Source organism: Canis lupus, chromosome X, assembly GCF_003254725.2.
Source record: "Canis lupus dingo isolate Sandy chromosome X, ASM325472v2, whole genome shotgun sequence".
In the NCBI taxonomy this organism is placed as follows: domain Eukaryota; kingdom Metazoa; phylum Chordata; class Mammalia; order Carnivora; family Canidae; genus Canis; species Canis lupus.
This window is the reverse complement of record NC_064281.1, coordinates 81,617,927-81,640,671: the sequence shown is the minus strand read 5'-3', so window position 1 is coordinate 81,640,671 and position 22,745 is coordinate 81,617,927. Positions and strand designations below refer to the sequence as shown.

General features: G+C 47.9%; 2 protein-coding genes across 8 annotated transcripts in view; one reads left to right on the top strand and one right to left on the bottom strand.

Moving 5' to 3' along the window:
• The window catches only part of MID2 (midline 2), a 202,957-nt gene that overhangs the window by 164,409 nt on the left and 15,803 nt on the right, over positions 1-22,745 (bottom strand). The gene's annotated exons all lie outside the window — the stretch shown is intronic.
• Positions 7,094-22,745, top strand: part of TSC22D3 (TSC22 domain family member 3) — a 62,798-nt gene continuing 47,146 nt past the window's right edge. Inside the window, exons 1-2 of one of the 7 annotated variants that reach the window (XM_025431493.2) lie at positions 7,094-7,226; positions 8,830-9,255. In XM_025431493.2, coding sequence (XP_025287278.1) covers positions 7,195-7,226; positions 8,830-9,255 — 458 coding nt within the window. In that variant the 5' untranslated portion in view covers positions 7,094-7,194. Of the gene's footprint in view, positions 7,227-7,505; positions 7,635-7,971; positions 8,244-8,288; positions 8,360-8,402; positions 8,583-8,829; positions 9,256-9,894; positions 9,918-22,745 lie in introns of those variants that run through there. The other 6 variants (XM_025431496.3, XM_035712001.2, XM_035712003.2 and 3 more) reach the window with 6 other exon arrangements.

Here is a 22,745-nt window from a genome sequence, read left to right as displayed (position 1 = left end):
ATGAATGAATAAATAAATCTTTAAAACAAGGAAAAGCAGAGGACTTTTGTGCCTTCTTACTGAAGTCTTCAGTAAGAAGATCAATTATATATCTGGGGCACTCTAGGGCAGCAAGCTAGCAATCTCCAATATCCACTATTTACAAATGCCCATTAGAAGCAAAGCCCATGATGCTTTGCAAAAACCATTTGCCCTGGTTTCCCTAGGGAAAAGTGTTTCCCTAATCAGGGCAAAAGGGGAGGGGGGAGTGATTGCCAGCTGCTGGTGAGGAAGCAGTTGCTCATGGTTTTTGTGGGGAAGTGGGGTTGGACTGAGGAACATACTTGTGGACTATGTACACTCTACCCTCTGATCCAAAACAATGAAAGTGCCCAAAACACATGGGGAAAGCTTTTGATTCACTTCTACCGGTGGTCTTCAGCAATACAAGGGCTTCACTAATCAGAAAACTAGAGACTCTTTACTATACAGAAAATATTTTCTGAGGACCCAGGATTTTGTTCCACTTTTTCTATCATCAGCTCTGCTAGGTTCTATATGCCTTTGGAAACTACAATGTGAGTACTCCACGTGGCTGGTGATGGTGGCAGTGGTGGTTGGGCTGGTGGGTCTTAGGAAGAAAAGCTTCCAAGGAAAAGCTCGGAATATAAGTCTATGCTTGGACACATCATATCTGAAATAATGTAATGGGACAAACTGCTGAGTCAGATAACCCAGAAGATCAGAGACAAAAGATTCCATCTCAGTCCAATAGAACCCCAACATAATAAAACCACTACCAACAACACTATCAACCACCACCATGTACGGTACACTTAATTAGGTGCCTGGCACTATCTTTAGTACTCTACATGCATTATCTCATTTATTCCTCAGAGCAAGCACAGATTGTCATTCAAATTTGTTTGAAAGGATCAGGAAGGTAATAATGATATCTACTATTTATTGAACTCTTACTATGTGCTGGGCACTAAGTGTTTTAAATCCAGTATTGCATTAGGCAAATGCTTACTAGGCACTAGAAAATGGGCCCAGCCTTCTTCATTTATCTTTAAGTCTCAATTCAGGCATCACCTCTTCTAGGAAGCCTTCCTTGACCTTTCCAATCTGGCTTAGGTATGCCCACTCTATGTTCCTTCCATCACCACCCTGGGCTTCCATTTATCACACCTTTTATCTCAGAATTCTCTCTCTCATTCTCTCTCTCAGCTCCAGAAGAAAACACTGTAGATATTAGGATGCAATAATATATGGCCTCCATGAAGCAGTTCTATAAGGAGGGAGGCTAAGGGGCACTTGGGTGGCTCAGTCAGTTAAGCGTCTGTCTTTGGCTCAGGTCATGATCGAGCCCCACATCAGGCTCCATGCTCAGCAGTCTGTTTTTTCCTCTCCCTCTGCTCCTCCCCCCTGCTCATACTGTCTCTCTCAAATAAATAACTAAAATATTTTTTAAAATAATACCTAGAAAAATTAGATATTCTTGAGTGCCAGGGATTTATATTACTACTACTTTTTAAACAAATATTAAAATGGTAACTATTAATTGAGCTCTAAAATGGAAGAGTAAAGTGGCCCTCAAGTGAGATTAAGAAACCTGATAGAAGTACCCATTCACACATCCTCTATACAAATTCTTCTCACTCATTTACAACTATATTCTAGCATCCTACACACACAATACCCACACACAGGCAAAACTCCAGATAGAAGTAAATATACAATCACAAAGACTCAAATATCCTAAATCTGTAGGATCTTAGTCTTGTTTTCTTGTTAACTCTCTCCCATTCAAATCATTTCTTAGTTCATTCTCCTTCATACTTGCATATAAAGTTGCCATCCTTTTTGCATATAAAAAAAAAAAACAAAAGTAAGAAGGGATGGACATTGAGCTCATCCGGTTCAGCTCCCTATCTGCAGACTAGAGGTGGCTATTTGAGATCTCTGTCTAACTTCTACTTGGTGATCCTTAAGGACCCTTGAAAAATTTCCCCACTTTCTCATCTCTGTATTTTATTTCCTCTTGGTCAATCAACAAGTATTTATTGAGCATCAACTATGCCTAAGCACTGTGCTAAGAAAATTTGTGGTTGGGAACATAACAGCTCCTAAACCTGGCTGTCTATAAAAATCACCTGGATGTCTGGGTGACTCACTTGGTTAGGCATCAGGCTCTTGCTTTTGGCTTAGGTCATGATCGCAGGGTTGTGAGATTGAGCCCCGCAAAGGGCTCTGCGCTGAGTGTGGAGCCTGCTTAAGATTCTTTCTCTCTCTCTCTCTCTCTCTCTCTTTCTCTCTCTCTCTTTGCCCCTTCCCGCCCCCTCCCTAAAAAACAAAACAAAACATCTGGGGACCTATTAAAATTATAAATCCCTGGTCCCCTCTCCAGACGTACTGGATCTGAATCCTTGTGGTTGGGATCTGTAATGGGCCATATGGTGTCCTTCCTCCAATCCAATATGCTGATGTCCTAACCCCCCAATACCTCAAAATGTGACATATTTGGAGGTGGGGGTCTTCAAAGAGGTAATTAAATTAAAATGAGTTCATTAAGGTGAGCCCTAGTCCAGTATGACTGATGTCCTTGTAAAACAAGGAAATGTGGATACAGACACATATTAGAGGAAAGACCATGCAAAGACACAGGGAGAAGATGGCCATATATAAGGCAAGGAGAGAGGCCTCACAACACCGTGATCTCAGACTTCCAACCTCTAGAACCGTAAGAGAATACGGTTCCACTTGCCAGCTGTGTAACCTTGGAAAATTCATTCCATCTCTCTCGGAGCTATAAAACAAGGCTACCTCGTAGGCTTGCTATGAAAGATAAATGGAAAATGGTTGTAAAAACCCAGAACAATAGCTCGCATATAGTAAAGGCTCATTCATGTTAGCTACTGTTTTAATATTATGAGGTGGTTGTTCTAGAACAAGGATTCCTAAAAATTCAGAGGATAAATGAACTTCAATGGGAAATGTTACATCTCTCTTTTCACTAGCCCCTAACTAAAATTCAGAACCCCTTCCATTACAAATGCAGAGGACAGACCACAGTAGTATTAGCCGCACATGTGATCTTGTCACTGGTGGAAATCACCATTTTAGGTCACATTACTGTGATTACAGGTGTCTTTAGATCGTTTTTACACTCATCATTACTTTGGAGTTGCCATGATTATCATAGCTGCATCTAGATCTTGGTATTTACTACATTAATAACAAGCACTTATATAACCATATCACAACTTTCTGTTTTTAATCTTTGGATAATGGCATAACAATATAATTTATTTCCTTTGTAACCCTACCTAGTCTATGTATCCAAAAACACTGTTATGAGATGGGGTCCATAGGCTTCACTATACTGCCAAAGGGGTCTTTGGGACAAAAAGTTTAAGAAACTCTGATCCTTTTAAGACCCTTGCCAGCTATAACAATCTATAAATCTGTGTTGAGCAATTGTGCAAAGTTTCGGGAAGGATAATCTGCTTTCCCCAATGAAGAGGTTAGCAAAATTGAATTTCGAGGGTAGAGAAATGGCATTGCCTGAAAATCATTACTTGTGTGCTTTAACTTGAACCTAGCTAGAATGTAAATGCCTAGATATGTTGGATAATCTCTTTGTGCCTTGGTTTCCCTATCTCTTAAGTGAGGATGATGGTAGTATCTAATTCACAGGATCCTTGTGATGAATGAAACTGGATGGTGTCACGTAAAGCACTTAGCATGCTACCTGGCACATGGAAGGTGATCAAAGATTCAGCTGTTATACTATTCAATATTATACCAGATTTGCAAGTATCCTTCCTAGCTCTCCACAGTACAAATGTAAATCTTTAAATACATTATGAAATCATTGATTGGGATGCCTGGGTGGCTCAGTAGTTGAGCGTCTGCCTTCCACTCAGGGCATGATCCTGGGGTTCCAGGATCAAGTCCCATGTCGGGCTCCTGCAGGGAGCCTGCTTCTCCCTCTGCCTGTGTATCTGCTTCTCTATGTGTGTGTGTCTCTCATGAATAAATAAAATCTTAAAAAGCAAATAATGTATTGTCTTTTTTCCAGTATGCAATCTTCTGAACAACAGCTGTTATACTTTGGAAATGTTTGATAAACCTGTCATTACAAAGTTACCTAATTGTTGAGGGCACAAGCTTCCAAGTCAGAAAGCTATGGGTTCAAATTTGAATGCCTGACTTACTACTTACGTGACCTGAGAGCTTTAACTTTCCCAAGCCCATTTCATCACTGGAACTATAGTACCTGCTGCACAGGGTAAGGATTAAATGAGATAATATATGTAAAGTACCTGGCACATAGCAGGGACTCAAGAAGTGATATCTATCCTTTTTTAAAAAATATTTTCTTTTTTTATTTATCTTAGATTGTGTGTGTGCAAGCAAGGAAGGAGCAGAGGGGGAGGAGGAGCAGAGAGGAAAGTAGAGGGAAAGAATCTCAAGCAGACTCTGCACTGAACATGGAGCCAGACTTGGGGCTCCTTCTCATGACCCTGAGACCACAACCTGATCTGCAACCAACAATCAGATGCTTGACTAACAGAACCACCCAGGTACACTCTATACTTTAGTTGCCAAATGCATGGCAAACTTGAGAAGTGAGAGGATCTCCTTCATGTTTCACATGAGCCCTTCTAAGACCTAGTCCCTCCTCCTTTTCCAGCCTGGACTCTCACTAGTCCATCTCTCATCTTGTTCTCCCACAACACCAACCTGCTTTGTAATCCACACCCAGCCCCCAGCATATCTGCTGCCCTCCCCTCTGGGACTCTTTCTCTGCTCTCTCCATCGAGATTGTCCCTCTCTTCTTCCAGAGCTGACATCTTCTCCATGTTCCCACAGCACTTGCTCCCACCACACACCAGGCCTCCATTATCACTGCCCATTTGTCCTGTTTTTGTGTGTTGATGTATCTGTTTTGCCAGTGAAGCTGTGAGTCCTTCGAGGGCCTGGGCCATGTCTTCTTTACCTCTGAATCTCCACTAATACCATACCTGGCACAGGGCAAGTGCAGAGTAAGTGACTCTTGAATGACCTCATCTGAGAAGGAGACGCCTATTTTATATTCCCGTTTTTTAATTTTTAATTCATGAGAGACACAGAGAGAGAGAGGCAGAGACACAGGCAGAGGGAGAGGCAGGCTCCCTGTGGGGAGCCCGATGCAGGACTGAATCCCAGGACCCCTGAGCCGAAGGCAGACAATCAACCACTGAGACACCCAGGTGTCCCTATATTCCCTTTCTGCTCCACCCAGAAAGCCACCACCAGCTCCATGCAGAAGTGGGATCCCCTCTCCACTCACTGGGTTTATGCAGAAGCATTTTGCAGCTTAGAGTGTCTCCATGGAACACAGTATCTGTGAGCAAAGAGAGGCTTCAAAGAGAGGAGCTAAGGAGGCCCTGCCCAGTTCAGCCTTCCCATAGAGGTATACTATATATCAATACAAGCTGGACTTGTATGGAAACACACAGTAGCTTTCTGACTCTATCTCTGAACTATCTGGATTTTTCTCTAAGTTATATTTGTTCTTGATCAGCCTGGATATAGTATGTAAAGCTACACTGAATTATTAACAACACTGCTTGAAAGCAAGGACTACAACAAGGGAAATGTCAAGGGGACAAAATCTTGGGTTTAATGGTGCCAAATGCCAAGAAGGAAATACTTCCACTAGGGCCTTGTCTCAAGGTTACACACAAAGATAAGAGGACTTGGGACGCCTGGGTGGCTCAGTGGTTGAGTGCTTCCCTTTGGCCCAGGGCATGATCCTGGGGTCCTGGAATCGAGTCCTGCATTGGGCTCCCTGCATGGAGCCTGCTTCTCTCTCTGCCTGTGTCTCTGCCTCTCTCTCTCTCTTTCTCTCTCTGTGTGTGTGTGTGTGTCTCTCTGTCTCTCATGAATAAATAAATAAAATCTTTTAAAAAGAAAGATAAGAGGACTCAGGCAAATATAGAAGCAAAGGGCTCCAGCAATTCTCAAAACACAATTTAAGTAAACATTTATGGAGCTAATATATTTTGTTATAATGTTTAACATAAAATAATTATAAACAAGAGGGAAATCACAAAACACTGTAATTAAAAAACAATTCAGTAGGCTATAAGTCTGCACAATGCATATGAAATTTCATATTCAACTACCTCCTCTGGCTTTTACCCAAGAACATGAAAAAAGAGAGAGAGACAGATAAGACAAGGAACAAGGGGAAATTAACTCATCTAAAGAATCTGCTTTTGAGAGACTAAACTGAATCCTCAGTAGTCTGTGAGAGCACAGGGACCATGGTCTCAGTTCTGCCGCTCTGGTCAGTGACTTCCCAAAGCGTCTGATCTTGGGATCTTGCCGGGAGCCAGGGATACAGCTTATTTCTGGTTTTCTGGTCCCTACAGCAGAGAAGGCACTGTCTTGTCTCCATTTCCGCAAGTTGCAGGGGCCCCATTTAAGACCCACAGGGCCCTGGGAACAGGAGTTATATTTGGCTGCCCTTTGCTCCTCATCACAGAGCTGCTGCTGGTGGCACCCAGAGGGAACTTCAAATGTACGGAAGTCCAATCAGCAGGGACTCACTAGAAAAAGGGTGGCTCTGGCCCTGACTGGTGTCCAGGTGTACAGACCAATCATGGGGGGGTAGGGCTTTGTGGGTAAAGGACAAGCCTCGGTTTTCCTCCTGCTCTGAGAACCAATGCAGTGTGGATTCCACTAGGAGGCATCTCTGTGGTCTCCCAAACACTGAACTCCGGGATAGAGGCAGGGAACTTTCCAGGTCCGAGACACAAGATGGCAGTATACACTGCTCTATGGCGAGGGCCACGGGCTCGTGGGAGGGAAAAAAAAAAAAAAAAGGCAAGCCGGAGGGGGGTGGGGAGTGCCAATTGAAACTGTGAAAATTGAACATCCCGAATATTTTGAATCATTTTTTTCCCCCAGGAACCTATAATCATCGAATCCTGCACATTCCGTAATGGTCTGAGCCTCCCATTCCCGAGCCACCCGGTGAAAGCCTACCACTTGCGCACCCGGCGGGTCCTCGCATTTCACAAAGCCGGGGTAGGACCGGAGGAACCAGCCTGCTTTGCTCTCGGCGGGTCTGACCTTTCACCTTTCCTCAGCCCCAGAACCACCCTCTCCGGGGAGCCAAAGCACCCCGCGCCGCCCGCAGTTTCACGCCATCCCCCGTGTATGAGAGTTCCCTCACCACAGCTCTTGAAGGGGTGAGGGCAGACACCGACGAAAGTGGCAGGCGGGGACCGGGATAAGGGGGAAGCAAGCCTGGGAAAGTAGAGGACGATAAACGACGTGAGGGGTAAAGGGGTAGAGGGATAGACCCCACGAGAGAGCGTGAGGGGGGGGTGTGGGGGTGTGGAGGCCAGGGGCAGCGCGAAGGGTAAAAATAGAATGGGGTAGAATGCAAGGAAGGGGAAAAGAAAACGAGGGAAAAGGAGAAGGGATGGGGGAGAAGGCGGGGGAAACGAGGAAATGAAGAGGAGAAAAATAAATAAGGGAAGATGTGGGGGGGCAAGAAAGAAATGGAAGAGGGGCGGAAACGGGTCACAAAAGAAACACGTTAAAGAAGGAAAATGAAAGAAAGGGAAAAGAGTGGAGAAGCGCCGAGAGAGACGGTAGGGCAAATGGAAAAGCGAGCCCAGGGAGGGAGAAGGGGCAAGGCAGCGGCAAGCCGGCCGGGGAGCTGGCATTCCCGGAAGCCAGGGCAGAGATCGTCTCCGAAGGGGTTCAGGGAAGAGAGGCGAGAGCGAGTGGGGGGGGAGAGGGCGAGATCAGTGAGAAGGGGACAGAACCGAGGCGAGTTTGAGCGTGCTTCCGTGAGTTTTGTTGAAGGCATTCCCCGGGCGCTCCTAGAGCGTGCCCGGCACTCTCGGACTCCCTGCGGGGGGCAACCGTTCTCTCCGCATACCGCCCCCCACCCCCAGCCGAAACCGGCTTGTAGACGGCCGGCGGTTTGAGGCAGCCACGAGACGGGCTCACGCGGGCAGCGTCTCTCCTGCAGGGGACCCGTCCTCCGTGGGACGCGCAACATCTGCCCTCCCGCGGAGCTTGGAGAGCAGGGCGCGGTAGCGTCCCCCCGGCCCGCCGCGGGTAGATTTCTGACGGCGAATGCACCCGGAGCGGCCAGAGAGCCCAAGCGGAGGCTCGTGGCGCGCGGACGGGAGGGGGAGAGCCGGGTCCGGCCCCCGGGAGCGCGGGCGAGGAGGGTGCGAGCGGCGGTGCGGGTGCGAGGACTCGAGGGTTCTGAGGGGGAGGGGCGGCGGTGGGGGTGGGGGCAGGACCCAACCCGCAGCGGGAGCCGGCGGCCGCCTGGGGAGCTGCGGGGGAGCGGCCCCCTGGGGTAATTTACATGCTGTCACAGCCCCGTGCTGACTCCTGGGCGTGCAGCTAGCTCCCTCGCTCACTCGCTCTCGGCTCCTGCCACCGCGCAGCCGGCACAGCCCAGGGGAGCCCGAGAGCGGGAGAGCTAGCGAGCCGGAGAGGGAGGGAGCAAAGGAGTGAGGGAGCGAGGGCGCGCCCCGGCTCTCCCTCTGCCCTGCTGCCCGCTCTTCCCGCTGCCACAGGTCCGCGGAGCCCCACTGACACTTGGGAAACTTGGAACTGCGCTAGAGCCGCGTGTGGCACCTACGGGCCGGGGTTGGGGGGTGGGCAGCCCCAGCCTCTAGAGGAGGAGGAGGAGGAAGTGAGCCCGAAGGATCCGCTCAGAGCTGTTTGTCCAGCTGTTTCTATTCGCACCCAGAGCAGCCCAGCCAGGAGGGGCCAAGCCGAGGGTGGCTGGCTTTAGGCACTAATTTTCAACTCTTCTCACAGCTTGTGTTTTCCAGACACCCTGGAGTCCCCTCAGGCCAGCCCGGCAGGCGCGCACCTGCCAGCCAACCCTGACCTGGAGGGCCAAGGGGCCCCTGAGCCAGAGAAGATGGATCAGCCCAAGACCGACTGCCGCTCACCTGTTGGCCTCGACTGCTGTAACTGCTGCCTGGACCTGGCCCACAAGAGCGGGCTCCAGCGCGAGAGCAGCGGAGAGAACAACAACCCAGGCAGCCCTACCGTAAGCAACTTTCGGCAGCTGCAGGAGAAGCTCATCTTCGAGAACCTCAACACCGACAAGCTCAACAGCATAATGCGGCAGGATTCGCTAGAGCCGGTGCTGCGGGACCCCTGCTACCTGATCAATGAGGGCATCTGCAATCGCAACATCGACCAGACCATGCTCTCAATCCTGCTCTTCTTCCACAGGTGGGTGCCTGGGCAGATGGGTGGGCACGCCTTCCCAGCTGGCGCCGTCTTCTGCCGGACCCTCACCTCTGACCGGAAGGGCGACCGGGATGTTCACCGGGTGGAGGTAGGGGGTGGGCATTGAGGAGGCGGGGCTCCTGGCTGCCGCTGCGACCTGACTCAGACCCTTAGGCTACCTGGAGTCTGATGGGGCTGAGGATGGTCCGGCAGGTGGCAGCCCTATTTTGAAGGGTCCCCGTGGAGACTTGCCTAGGGGAGTGCTGGAGGGAGGTGGACAGAGCCCTAGATAAGTTTGGCGGTAGCCGGCGACGCCCCCTCGTCAAATACCCACGTTTCCACCGCCGTTTTGGAGATTCTGCCGCAGGATGCTCCCAGGATCCGTCCCACCCTTCTCAGAAGCTCATTTCTAAAATGCAAACTCGGGTTGAAATTGCAAGGGCTTTTAAATTACCGAGTGGCCCCGACTGACATCGATGGCAAGCAAACTGTCAAGACAAATTAAGCTGCTGTTGGTGTGGGGGAGGGTGAAGAATAAGAAAAATTAGGCATCTGTGAGACTTTTTTGCGACTCTGGATGGGGATACACCCCCACCTCCGTGGATCGCAGCCTTCAATTTCCAGTGATGACTAAAGGCAGCCCCAGAGGGAGCATCCTAACACAGGTGGGTAATTGAACACATGTCCGCGCAGGCCTGTGTTGAAGTGCAGGTCAGACTTTTTTTAGACATCCTGCTGAAGAGCAAGGAAGGAAGGTGGAGAGGAGAACCAATGGGAAGACACAGGGTGGCTGCTGTCCTCCAGTCTGAGACACTCTGGTAAGAGCCAGTCCTGGTAGCAGAGAGACAACTGAGGCAGTTTTGAGGCAGCGGAAGCAGGAAACCCAGCCCCGGGCTTGGTGTTCTTAGAACCATCACCACAGGACACTGGATGGAGTATGGGGGATGTGCATGTGTCTATGCCCCTGTGTGTAAGCACACGTATATAGGGGTGGATCTTATTCTCGCTCAACAACAAAGGTTATGTAAGAGAAGGAGAACCCTGCTGTGGGAGACCAGGGTTGTGGTACAAGATATGGCTCTACCTCAGTGTGTGAACCTGAGCAAGTTCCCTGATCTCTCTGGTCTCTTGAGGTTCCTTGTAGTTTTGAGAGTCCAGATCTTGGGCAGGTGGTGTGTTGAGCCAAGGTAATGAGAAATTTTGAGCACCCACAGAATATTGAATCATTGAGTGGCTTTTCGGTGGAGCACACGTAAGAAATTTTCAAAGCAATCCTATTGGCAGGAACTACCCTCCCTTGGTGCTAAGACCAGGTTTGCCTCCTCAGCTGCAAGCAGTGCTGCAGACTTGGTTAGTATTGTCATAACAAGTTGTATTTCTCAGGCATTTTCCAGGCCATCAGAGCCCTTTCTTTTATTGTTTCACATGAGGCATCAATTGTCTGCAAGAAACCAGGCCATACGGAACAGGTTTCGAGGGAATCTTCGTTTCTGGTGAAAGATTACTGCAAGTGTATTCACACCACAGGCGCCCCACAGCCCTGCCCAGTTAAAGCTCTAACAGGCTCTTAATAATCCTCCGCTGCTCCATAGGAGAGTGGTGGTGGGGGAGGGAAACACCAGGAAAGAGCACCTGTAGGTTTTGGACTCTTTCAACTGGGAGAAAAGCTGCCCCCGAAATTGGCCTTATTAAAGTATAAGAGGGGATGTTTCCTGGGCCCTGGCTCCTAGGTTCAGAGCCTAGGAGGGTCAGACCTAGATGAGTGAGGTGTAAGGCTGAGAGCCTGAAATTAGTGTTGCCTTGTGCCATGCCTTGGGATGCTTTCTGGTTGTCTGGGTTTCTGGAATGGAAAAACCTCCTTTGTCGCATACTCCATGGACTCCTGTCTGTTGACGCTTGGTTCTTGGGAAAGCCTGGAAATGCTATGGGTTGGGCTTGGAGGTGCTGAGGGAGCCGGGAAAATGGTTGAGGAGGTGTACCTGTGTACCATGCCTCCTGGAAGGAGAGCAACTCAGTGTCCCAAACAGCTGAGCATCAAACCTGCAAGCCCTTAGACTTCCGTGAGGCTGGAGAGTGACAGGGTCCTGTGGTCACAGCCCTAGAGTTCTAGCAGGATGAAGCATTGTCTCATTTGCCTTGACCTTTCCCGGGCCCTTAGAGGTTGGAGATTCTGAATGTGGTTTAGGTTTTGCCCAGAATGACATGCTCCGTAGCAAAGTAAGAGACAATTAATGCTGGTCATGGGATTTCTCCAGTATCTGAGCTGGACAGCCTTCTCCAAAGTGAAAATTTCTTCTTCCTTACTTCATTTATTCCCTGGGCATCTGTCTTCAAAACTCAGCCATCATTTTTTACTTCTGTTCCATTTAATTATTGGACCTTTCAAATTCCCGCCTGGACGTCTTTTCCTTTAGTTTGGCTACTTTCAAGGCTGCCTCTCCTTCTGCAGCCCACTCCCCGGCTTCCAGGGCTCCTATATCCTGGGGAGGAAGGGCGGGGCACATTACTCACATTTACCTGGTTTGTCTGCTTTGATTGGCCCCTGATTCCTGGCTTACCTCTTGGAATCCTTGGAACACAAGAATGTAAGCGATTTGAGGGTAGGACCTGTGTTACACTCACTTGGTTTTCCCTGGGCTTCTTGTTATACAGCCAGTCCTCAATAACTGTTTATTATTATTATTATTAAACTGGATGACTGTTTAATTATTGGTGTGGTCCTCTATAAAGATTTTACAACTTTAACCTAATCTTGGAAAATCCTAATTAATATTTAAGTGTGATTTCTGTTGTTTGAACCACATGCATTTTACTCAGTCCGGTAGAGGTCCTGATGGACAGTGTTGTGTATATATCTATGAATCGGTGGTAATGGGCAAGCAGCTTGTTGGTATGTAAAGGTGCCTCTAAAATACTGGGTGAGGGATCCCTGGGTGGCGCAGCGGTTTGGCGCCTGCCTTTGGCCCAGGGCGCGATCCTGGAGACCCGGGATCGAATCCCACATCGGGCTCCCGGTGCATGGAGCCTGCTTCTCCCTCTGCCTGTGTCTCTGCCTCTCTCTCTCTCTCTCTATGTGACTATCATAAATAAATAAAATTTAAAAAAAAATAAAATAAAATAAAATACTGGGTGAGGGGAGGGAAAAAAAATAAAATAAATACTGGGTGAGGGGAAGATACCATCCCTTCAATCTTGTGTTAGGCAGCTAATAGCAATTATAGATTAATAGCTAACATGTATTGAACTTTTACAGTATGTACTAGCATTCTATCTGCATAACCTCACTTGATACTCACACCAACCCAATGAAATGGGTAATGTTGTTACCCTTCTTTATTTTATAATAAAGGAAATTGAGGCTTGGGAAAATTAAGTAATTTGCCTGATGCCTCACAACAAAGGGTAAAGCCAAAACTCCACCCAAAATCAGACACTAAAGAATTGTCTGCGAAGAAAGAGTTGTTAAACAGAGGTAAATATTAGCCCAGAAACTAATCAAATGGTTAAAATGTCCTTACTAGGTAGGGTGACCAACCCTCCAGCTTGAGGAAACAAGACTTTCAATGCTCAAACCAGGACAGTCCCAGGGAAACTGGGATGGTTGGTCACCCTTTCATTTTATTTTATTTTTTTTAAAGATTTTATTTATTCATGAGAGACATAGAGAGAGAGGCCGAGGCATGGGCAGAGGGAGAAGCAGGCTCCTGGCAGGGAGCCCAATGCAGAACTTGATTCCAGGACCCCTGGATCACAACCTGAGCCAAAGGCAGATGCTCAGCTGCTGAGCCACCCAGGTGCCCCCAGTTGGTCACCCTTTTATTAAAGGAACTCTGCCTCATCATTTGAATATGCTTCTAAAATTGGAAAACTTAGGAGGCAGATAGAATATACTGGGCAAACAGCTAAAACTTCCCATTTAAATGTGGCTTCTGAGGGGCACCTGGCTGGCTCTGCTGGTACAACATGTGACTCCTGATCTCAGGATTGTGAGTTCAAGCCCCACGCTTGGTGTGGAGCCTACTTAAAAAAACAAAAACAAAAACAAAAAAACAACTGGTGGGAGGCTTGGGTGGCTCAGCGGTTTAGCGCCGCCTTCAGCCCAGGGTTTGATCTGGGGACCCGGGATGGAGTTCCACGTCAGGCTCCCTGCATGGAGCCTGCTTCTCCCTCTGCCTGTGTCTCTGCCTCTTTCTCTCTCTGTGTCTCTCATGAATGAATAAATAAAATCTTTAAAAAAAAACTGTAAAAAAGTAAAATAAAATATGGGGTGCCTGGATGACTCAGTCGGTTAAGCATTCGACTCTTGATTTCAGCTCAGGTCATGATCCCAGGGTCCTGAGATCAAGCCCCATTTCGGGCTCTGTGCTGGGGCCTGGAGTCTGCTTGAGATTCTCTCTGTCTCTGTCCCTCCACCCCTCCTCCTGTTCATGATCTCTCTCTCAAATAAATAAGTAAATATTTTTAAAAATTAAAATAAAATAAATGTAGCCTATGGAAAAAACCTTGCAAATTTGACATTGAGGGGCCTTAATTCTCTGATCAGTGAGGTGTGGCAAGCTGGAAGGGAAGCTTTTGCCACATTCTGTTATCGTCACAAATGTTGTAACCTCAAATTTATTTCTAAGGCTTTATCCAAAGCTTCTCAATCAACTCTGTTCTGTCTTTGGCCCCCAAGCACACCTGTCCGTTGTGGCCTGAGACCCTTTAAATCTGATTTTGCTTCTAGCTCTAAAAGTCCTAGTTGTCTATCTTTCAGTTCCTAGCTGGCAACAACTGGTTCCCACACTTAGATGCTCAGAAAATAATAATAGCCAAAGACGTTGAATTGCTTTGCATGTGCTAATGACTTTAACTCTCCCTATTAAGTTGATATATAGCAGCAAGGGGGAAAGATAGAGATTCACAGATCAGGTTTCCAAGAAAAATTCACACATAAATTATTTGTGCTTCTCTAAGTGAGTCGTAGCACAAATGATTTCATAAGTGTATGTTGTTGGATTTGACCTCTGAGGGTGGAGCTGCTTACGTGGTATGATTTGAGGGGCAAAACAACTCCTGACTCCTACCTGCCTGCTATAGTGTCTAAATTCCTAGTCCAAGATTCAGTTGTGGCCATATACCACCTAAAACCCCTCCTCCATGGTCCCAGTGGTATGCAGACTACACTCTGAGAAACCTCGAATTCAAGATTGTAACCCTTTGTCAACTAATTTGCCATTTGATTTTAAGGATGGAGGTTTTTTGTTTTTGTTTTTGTTTTTTACTGTAGTGAGGTTTTGGGTTTCCCTGTGGTTAAGCCTGTCATTCTTTGCCTTTGTGGTGTTTTTCGCTTTTGGTATCAAGCTTCGAAAGACCTTCCCTGGCTAAAAGTAATTTAAAAGAACTATTTCCTGAGTACCTGGTAGTGGTCTGACAAAGAAGGGGCACTCTTGGATTAAGGCCCACACCCTGTTAAACACACAAATGCATCTGCAAACTTAACATTCATGGTTTGGGTGCCTCATGAGAATCTTCAACATGTAAGAAAATTCTCTTTTTCTTGAGGCACAGGTGTGAATTCTATGTGATAAGAGGCTTTTGCTGATGTATGTATATGATATAGCATGTGTATATATATGTGTTTTATGTGTGTATATAAGGTACATTAGTAATATATACATATATAGCAGTAAAATAGATATAACATAAAATTTGCCATTTTAACCACTTTAAAGTAGACAATTCGGTGGTGTTGGATACATTCATGACCTGGTGCAACCATTATCACCATCCATCTCCAGAACTCTGTCATCACCCCAACAGCAACTCTGTACCTGTTAAACACTAACTCCCCACTCTTAAGTCCCCCCAGCCCCTCTTAAACTCTATTCTTAACTTTCTGTCTCTATGAATGTGCCAGCTTTAGGTATTTTATATAAGTGGAATGTACACTACGTGGCGTTTGGGTCTGGCTTCTTAGTTTAATGTTTCCAAGGTTCACCCATGTTGTGGCATGTGACAGCACTTCATTCCTTCTTAATGACTGAATAATATTCCATTGTATGGATAAACTGCATTTTTGTCTAACCATTCATCCATCCACGCACACTTGGGTTGCCTCCACCTGTTAGCTATGGTGAAAAATGCTTCTGTGAATGCTAGCATTCAGGTATTTTTTTTTTGAGGCCCTGTCTCTCTGGGGAGAACACCCCCTCCCTGAGTCAGCTGCTAGGGCTAGTGGTTACAATGAAAAGAAAGCTAAAAAAGTTTAATGAAGCGGTGGAAATAGAAGTTTTGTATGGGGAAATGGTGGGCTTTCAGGATGCTTATGAATTAGAGGACTGGCAGAAGTTTTAGGGTGCCCCTTTCATGAATGGACAGGGACTACCATACCTTTTAAAAGTCACAGGTGACATCATTACTGATCATTGACTACCTTGTGTGAATTTATTGATCAGACCTTCTTTCAGGGAGGCCACTCACTGGGAATAGTGTTCTATGGAAATGACACATGGGAAAGCTAAGTTTGGAAAAGAGAGATAAAGAGACAAGGCTGGTGTCCACGGAAGACCTGCTGTAGCATGGAGCTCTGAGCAGTATGGGAGCTGGAGAAGTGTAGTTGGAAGGTTTGTGTTCTTAAAGAAAACTGGTAGGGGGACACCTGGGTGGCTCAGCTGGTTAAGCATCTGTCTTCAGCTCAGATCATGACCTCAGGGTCCTGGGATTGAGCCTCAAGTGGGGCTCCCTGCTCAGTGGGGAGTCTACTTCTCCCTCTGCCCCTTCCCCCCTGCTTGTGCTCTCTCTCAAATAAGTAAATAAACAAGATCTTAAAAAAAAGAAATAAAATGTTAAGAACAGAGCATGAATTTCACCCACTGCTCCAGTTTGCCAGTAACTGGACCCATGTGAGCCCACAGCACAGAAAATAACTCTTTCCAGGGTGACCTTAATTTCCCTCCCTGCCTGAAGAGAAGGTTAACACTCATGTTTGTATTTGCACTTCCAGATAAACTAACACATTCTCAATTCTAGGTAGAGTGTTGGCTTCTTTCCAGGACAGGTCTTGAAGGCTAGGAAGTCTGGGTAAATGGAGATAAATGTGTCTGGCCAAGGCTGCCAGGGTCTTCTGTCCTCTGAGTGATAGAGCCCAGAAGAGCGCTTGCCCCCGTCTTGTGAGCTGGTTGAGGGGAGTGAGGCCAGTCCTGTCTGCACCTGGAGGTGGCCGTTGTGCTATGTTTGCTTATCGCGATGCTGCTCCTACCTGAACTTTCTCCTCTTATGTAAGGCATCCCTCAAGATAACTACAAAGCCATAATCTGCCACGGCTGGCTGGGTTTACATAATAAATTGGTTGGTGTCATGCAATAGCCTCTCGAGCCCTGGAGAAGCCAACGTGCTGCGTAGGACTGAAGCTTGGGCCCATTTAGTAGAGCACTCTGTGTGCTTGGTGCACTCAAGGGAAGGCATTCCATGACCACAGGGGTCAAAAAGACGAAATTTCCCTTTTAGATGAAGACGGCAATAATGGCTCAGGACATGTTGTGCTGTCCTGGTGCCTGCAATAATGGGACAAGTGTTAGGACCTCACTGTAAGACCACAGCTTTGGCAGAGCAGGCCCTCCAAAGAACCCTGTGGGCTGATGGAAGCCCCATGGAGTCCAGAAGGCTAGATCCTAGGCTCAAAGCAGGTTTCATGAGAAATCATGGCAGGGGCTTAGGGAGGCCACTGGCTGCTGTGCCAGTTTCATCTGGGCTAAGGAATTGGACTGGGAATAAGATAGAGGCCTGTGAAAGTAGAAAGCAAGCTTTTTCCAAATGCTAATCCAGGCAGGAAGGAACCTTATCAGTGGGCAAAGCAAATTCACCTGTACTTTCCAGCTGGAAAGCCCTGCTGCAAAGCAGCTATTGCCTTTTTGGAAACAGTATATAAGAGGGATGAGATCCCGCCGGCATGGGAGACCTACTGGGAAGCTTCCCATGGTACACATAGTAGACCAAAGAGAAACAAGAGATAGAAGCAGGCTTGGTCAGTGATGCCCCAAGGCACACCATCAGCCTTCCTCTCCTGTGAGCCACTTTCCTCCAATAGGCCCAGCCTAAAATCGAGGCCCTGCCTGTGGACAGAGCCCCACAGGGACCTTCCCCATCCTTCCTTGAAGGAAGAATTTATTCATGAAATAGTCTCGGGTATTCAACCCACTTCCTCTTGTCCTCTCTTCAAGGGAGGTGGAGAGCAGCTGCTCACAGCTTAGTGGTCTGGCCATGATTCCCATCAGAGCTGTTTAGGCCATTGGTTGGCTAGGCCTGCCATCCCTGAGGAAGAAGGGGATGAGAAGAAGGGAAGTGGTTCCAGTGGCTCCTTCCTGGCTTACCAGCCAAGCACCACCACCACCACCACCCTCTCTCACCTTGCTTAGCCTTACTTCCAGGACTAGGCTGGGCCTTGGCCAGCCTGAGGGCCCTGACTCATATCTCACATAGTGCCTTATGTAACAGGGCCAGGGTACCGAGGCATCAAGCTTCTGCTTGCTCAATGGCAGGCTTCCCTGGGGCCAGGCATTCAGAAGCCTGTTGGGTGGGGGTCTACAGAGTTCATCATGTTTCCAAAGGAAAAGCCTACTCCTTTCCCTCTAGTGTCTGGCAAGCAGTCTGCTCAGAAGCAAGTACCAGGTTGCAAAGGTGATTCCCCACCACCACCGCCACTCCACCACCACCGGGCCCCCACACTCAGCAGCAGATGTAAGCAGGCAGGTGAGCTGCTATGGGCTTAGTGTAGTTTGGGGCATTTGGTGGGGGCAGGGAGGGTGACTTCTTTTAGCACCTGACCCTACACCACTAAAGAGACAGCCTCTAGTGTGCCTAGAGGGGCCCCAGGACCAGTCTCAGAAGTCCCTCTTCCCTTTGTATCTGCTTGTTGGTTCAGGGACTGCTCTGGGAGCCCACACAGAAGGGTTTACGACAAGCCAGAAGAGCCCTTTAAAAGAACACCAATTCCCAGCCCATTCTTCATGAAGCCTCCCAAGTCCCCAGGCTGGTCTGAATTCACAATATCTCTTAGCTCTCTCACTGGCCTATTGAGAGAATTATACTACCAGCTTGGCGCATCCGAGCCCCCAGCACAGTAATGCTGGATTCTCTGACATATTTGTCTCTCTCATAAGCTCATTTGACTATCTACAACACAGAACAGGCCAATGAATCAGGTGTTCCCTTGCCGCCAAGTTTGTGCCTAAACTAAGAGATCCTCTTCTTCTCTTCCCTCATCTTTGCCTGAGCCCATCCCACTGTGCTGCCCATGGGCGAGTGGCTCCTAGGCTGGGGGTAGTTGGGGACACTCTTCTGCACCTGCACCTCTTGGGGACACTCTTCTGCACCTGCACCTCTTTTTCTCTAACCAAAGAGCAGTGGAAACAAAGTAAAAAGAAAAGTGTGGAAATAACCAGCAGACATGGGTGGGTCCTAAGCTCAGATTCAGGAATCCCCAGACAAGCTCAAGACCATCATCTCGGGGCACAGGAGATATGGGCCCCTGAAGTCCCCCAGATCACAGCCAGAAGCCACTCAATATTGGGGAGCCAGAGGAGTTGGTGCAGAATTTCCCGTTCTTGAGACCCCTCCCGGGCTGTGAACCCCTTGTTTCTCCTTATCCCCCCGCCCTTCCCATTCAGAGTCTGTTGCTGTAAAAAAAAAAAAACAAAAAACAAAAAAAACAAAAACAAAAACAAAAACAAAACAAAACAAAACAAAAACAGAAAAAGAAAGAAAGACAAAGAAAGAGCCCTGCTCTGTTTGACAGCAACATACTCTGCCTGCCCAGGTACCCGGAGACATGAATGATGGCAGCACCTCATTCGGCCTTGTACCGAGTGACCAAGCATTTCAGACAATCAATTCATCATTTATTGACTGAGATCCCACTGTTGATCGAGCACCCACTGTGGATTTCTTGAGCACCTACCCTGTTTAGCACTGAAGAAGGCAGGCAAGGTGGCAGAGGCTAGGATGGGGCCTGGAGAACTAAGAGTGTAACTGGGGGAGTGGAGTAGCTGTACCCGAGGTCAGTGGGGATCAAAGTAGTTCCACTAGAGCAACTGCAGGCCGCATAGGGACTCCTGCTCCTTGAGGGAAAGGCCTGAGGCTTGCTGCACCCTGGGTCCACAGGTCTGGAGCTTGGGTGGTACCAAAGCCCAACTAGGAAGGGAGAATCTCTCTGGCTGCAGCTTCCAGCAGGGCCTTAAGAGTGGGTTGGCTTTGGCATGTGGGAAGCAGCTACAGGGCACTCTGGTTGGGACAGGGGAGGGAATTCTTTCCAGTGGAGCAGGGATCAAAGGTAGGAAGGGGCTGGCCTGGAGTAGGGACAGCAGCCAAGAACACTTTCTCTTCTTTCTAAACTGAAACGCAGAGTCACCAAGTTTCAGGGGCTAGAGGAAGGCCCCCTCTGGCCCTCCTCTCATGGCTCCTCTTTGACTCTGGCTGAGCTGGCCCCTGGTCCCCTCTCCTCAGGGACCTGGGCTCACCCTGGGTAGGTGCAGGGGCCTGGGAGCAAGAAGGCACCTCTCTTTTCTGCCTGGAGAGAGCTCATTGGGACCAGGTGAGTTGAGCTTCAGAGTGCAGTCAAAGGTGGGCACCAGGAGAGCCTGAGGGGTATGGCTTCATACCTCAGCACCCCTTGCCTTGATCTACCCCAGACCCTTCTGAGGTAGGTGACAGAACCAGAGACTAGTCATGGTGTGGCCAAGAGAATATATACACTATCTGCCCCAATGTATTTGAACAGATGTTGCTGGCAGCCCCACAGGAGGCCATTTTAGCTCTGTTTGCACCTGGATCAAATAAATCCTTCTTTCCCATATGTCCTACCAGGGAAGACCCCGGAGCAAGGCAAAGGAAGGAGGACAACATCAAGCTGATAGGAAAGGCAGGTGAGGGAGCTACGGTAGTGAAAGGAGGCAGCCTCAGGTCGCCTATGGAAGGGAGGGGTGCTGTTTAGGGTCAGCACTCTTGCTTTCTGGGACCATCTCCTCCAGCTAAGATGCCAGGTGCTCACACTCCTAGCCTTTCCCACCAGTGCTCTGGAGAATTCACATTTAAATTCATCAACAGACTCAGTCAAGAAAAAATATTTCTTGCACACCTTCCCCTGTGCCAGGCTCAGTGTTAGGCACTGGGAAACTCACAAGAGACATGGGTCACAGCCATCACGGAATAATCAGATGAGTGGGAGAGAGAGACATTAACCAAATGGTCACACTAATGAACGCACAATTACAAATGGAGTAAGTGCCAAGAGGGAAAAAGGAACAAGGCTCTATCAGGGAGTTGTTTTTTTTTTAAGATTTTATTTATTTATTGAGAGACACACAGAGAGAGGCAGAGACATAGGCAGAGGGAGAGGCTTTGGCCCAGCGCAGGGGAGCCCAGCGCAGGACTCGATCCCAGAACCCTGGGATCACGACCTGAGCCAAAGGCAGACACTCAACCACTGAACCACCTAGGTGCCCTGTCAGAGCTTAATGAGGAATGATCAGACAAGGCTACCTGAAGCAGGGATACTTGAGCTAAAGAAATGAATGTCTAATACTGAAATCATCAGCCCTGATCTAATTCTAATCAGCAGACCCAGGCCAAAGAAGACATTTTTAGGCAGAGGACTTACTAAGGAGCTCCTAAAATTGTACAATTAGGTAGCGCCTTACACTCTTGGAAATATCTCTAGGCTGTGAGTGGCTGTCAGGTCCAAAAGAGGAAGACTAACAACATTCTGACAAGAGGAAGAGATGGGTTTGAAGCCCACGGGGCAACTAGTACTTAATGTCATCCTTTGCTAAAAATAGCCCATGACAGTATGGAAATGTGTAAAGGCTGGTCCTGGGGACCGGTGATAAAGTGGGTATAGCCTGTGGGGAGGAAAATTTGGTTTTGTAAATTATTTACTGTAAAGAAAAAAAGGAAAGGGGGAGGGTCGTCTGGATTTTCTTTTCTCTTTGCAGGGCTCCTTCTGAGTTATGAATGCTTCTCATTGTACAGAGGCAGTGGGACACAGAGCTCCAGGCTGCACTCCTTTCAGGAGCCCAAGGTGTAAATTTTCTGGGCTGCAAATGTCAGATATTCATCCAGGCTGAAAAACAACCTGAATGCAGAAGGGGAGGGAGGCTATACTGTGCAAAGGGGCAAAGAGGTTGATCGAGGGGATCCAGGGAGCTTTAATTTGAGAGACATGGGTCCCATCATAATGGCAAGGTGCGTGACAGCTGAGAGCTCACTGTGATCTAAGGGATTCGAGTTGGGAGGGGTCCAGATAAGGCCGACAAGACTTATTTAGCCAACAGGAGGTAAACCTTGGACTTCCGGGGGCTTGTGGGGCTGGGCTAAAGGAACAAAGATGATGGCTCTAAGAGAGTTTGAGGATGGAGTGGATGGAGGCTGGTGAAGAGAGAGAAGAGAGGTTGAACTTCAAATATAAGACAAGTCACAACTCAGGGATGGTAACTAGCTGCTTCCAAACCACACCAGGAACAGGCCTCTCTTAAAGCGTGAAGAACTGAGATTAGATAATTGGAAGAACTTCCTGATGAGCTAAATGAGGGTACCACGGGCTGCCCTACTGATGTGTAAATGTGGGGAAGGTAGTGACGGTAATAATAAAGAACTGGATAAGAGAGCCGGTTATAAGGAAGGGGACAGAGGGAGACAGACCGGCAAAGAAGGCAGACGCAGGTGCTCCTAAGTTAGAACAAAGTGCGTGTGTGGTATGTGGAAGTGTTTCTCACGAGAATACTTTCATAACAAAAATGCCTGTGAGATGTCCGTTGGATATCAGTCATTAAAGCTGGCACACACTCTCCTGGGACTGGAATGTCTGAGGGGAATGGACTAGAACTGTTAGGGTACCTCCCCAAGTCCTCTGGCCTTCTCAGATTAGCCTCAGTGGGGCACCCATCTTCCACTGGCTGACAATTTGGGGGAGCACTCCTGTGCTGGAGGCCCACCCCACCTACTTGTGGAGGAAGAGGATTCCTCCATCCACGCACACAAGGAAGACTAGACATGAGGGATGCAGCGGCAGTCAACAAGCCAGGCAGGATCCCAGTGGCAGGAAACTTACAATCTAGTGGCAGAGACAGACATTAAATAATAATTAGACAAATAACTGTATCATTGCAATTAATCAGAATGAAGGAAAGGTGCAGAAAGCCATGAGAACACAAGCTGAGGTGGTTCTCCCTAGGATTAGGAGATCTGCAAAAAAGAAGTCACCTTGTTAAGACCATGGGCACTGCATGTACCCCTTTGTGAGTGATTCTTGACCCAAATCAGTAGCGAGGAAAGGCAGAATGACCTCAAATCACTAAGATGTGGATCGTGAAGTTCCTCTGGCTCACTGAGGCCTTCATGTAGAAGCAAACCCTCAAAGACACTTTCTCGTTGCTGAGATCAAGCAGCCTTGATTTAGGTAGAGTGATTCTCCAAGGGCCTTAATAGACTATCATCTGAAAATCAGGATCAGGAAGACT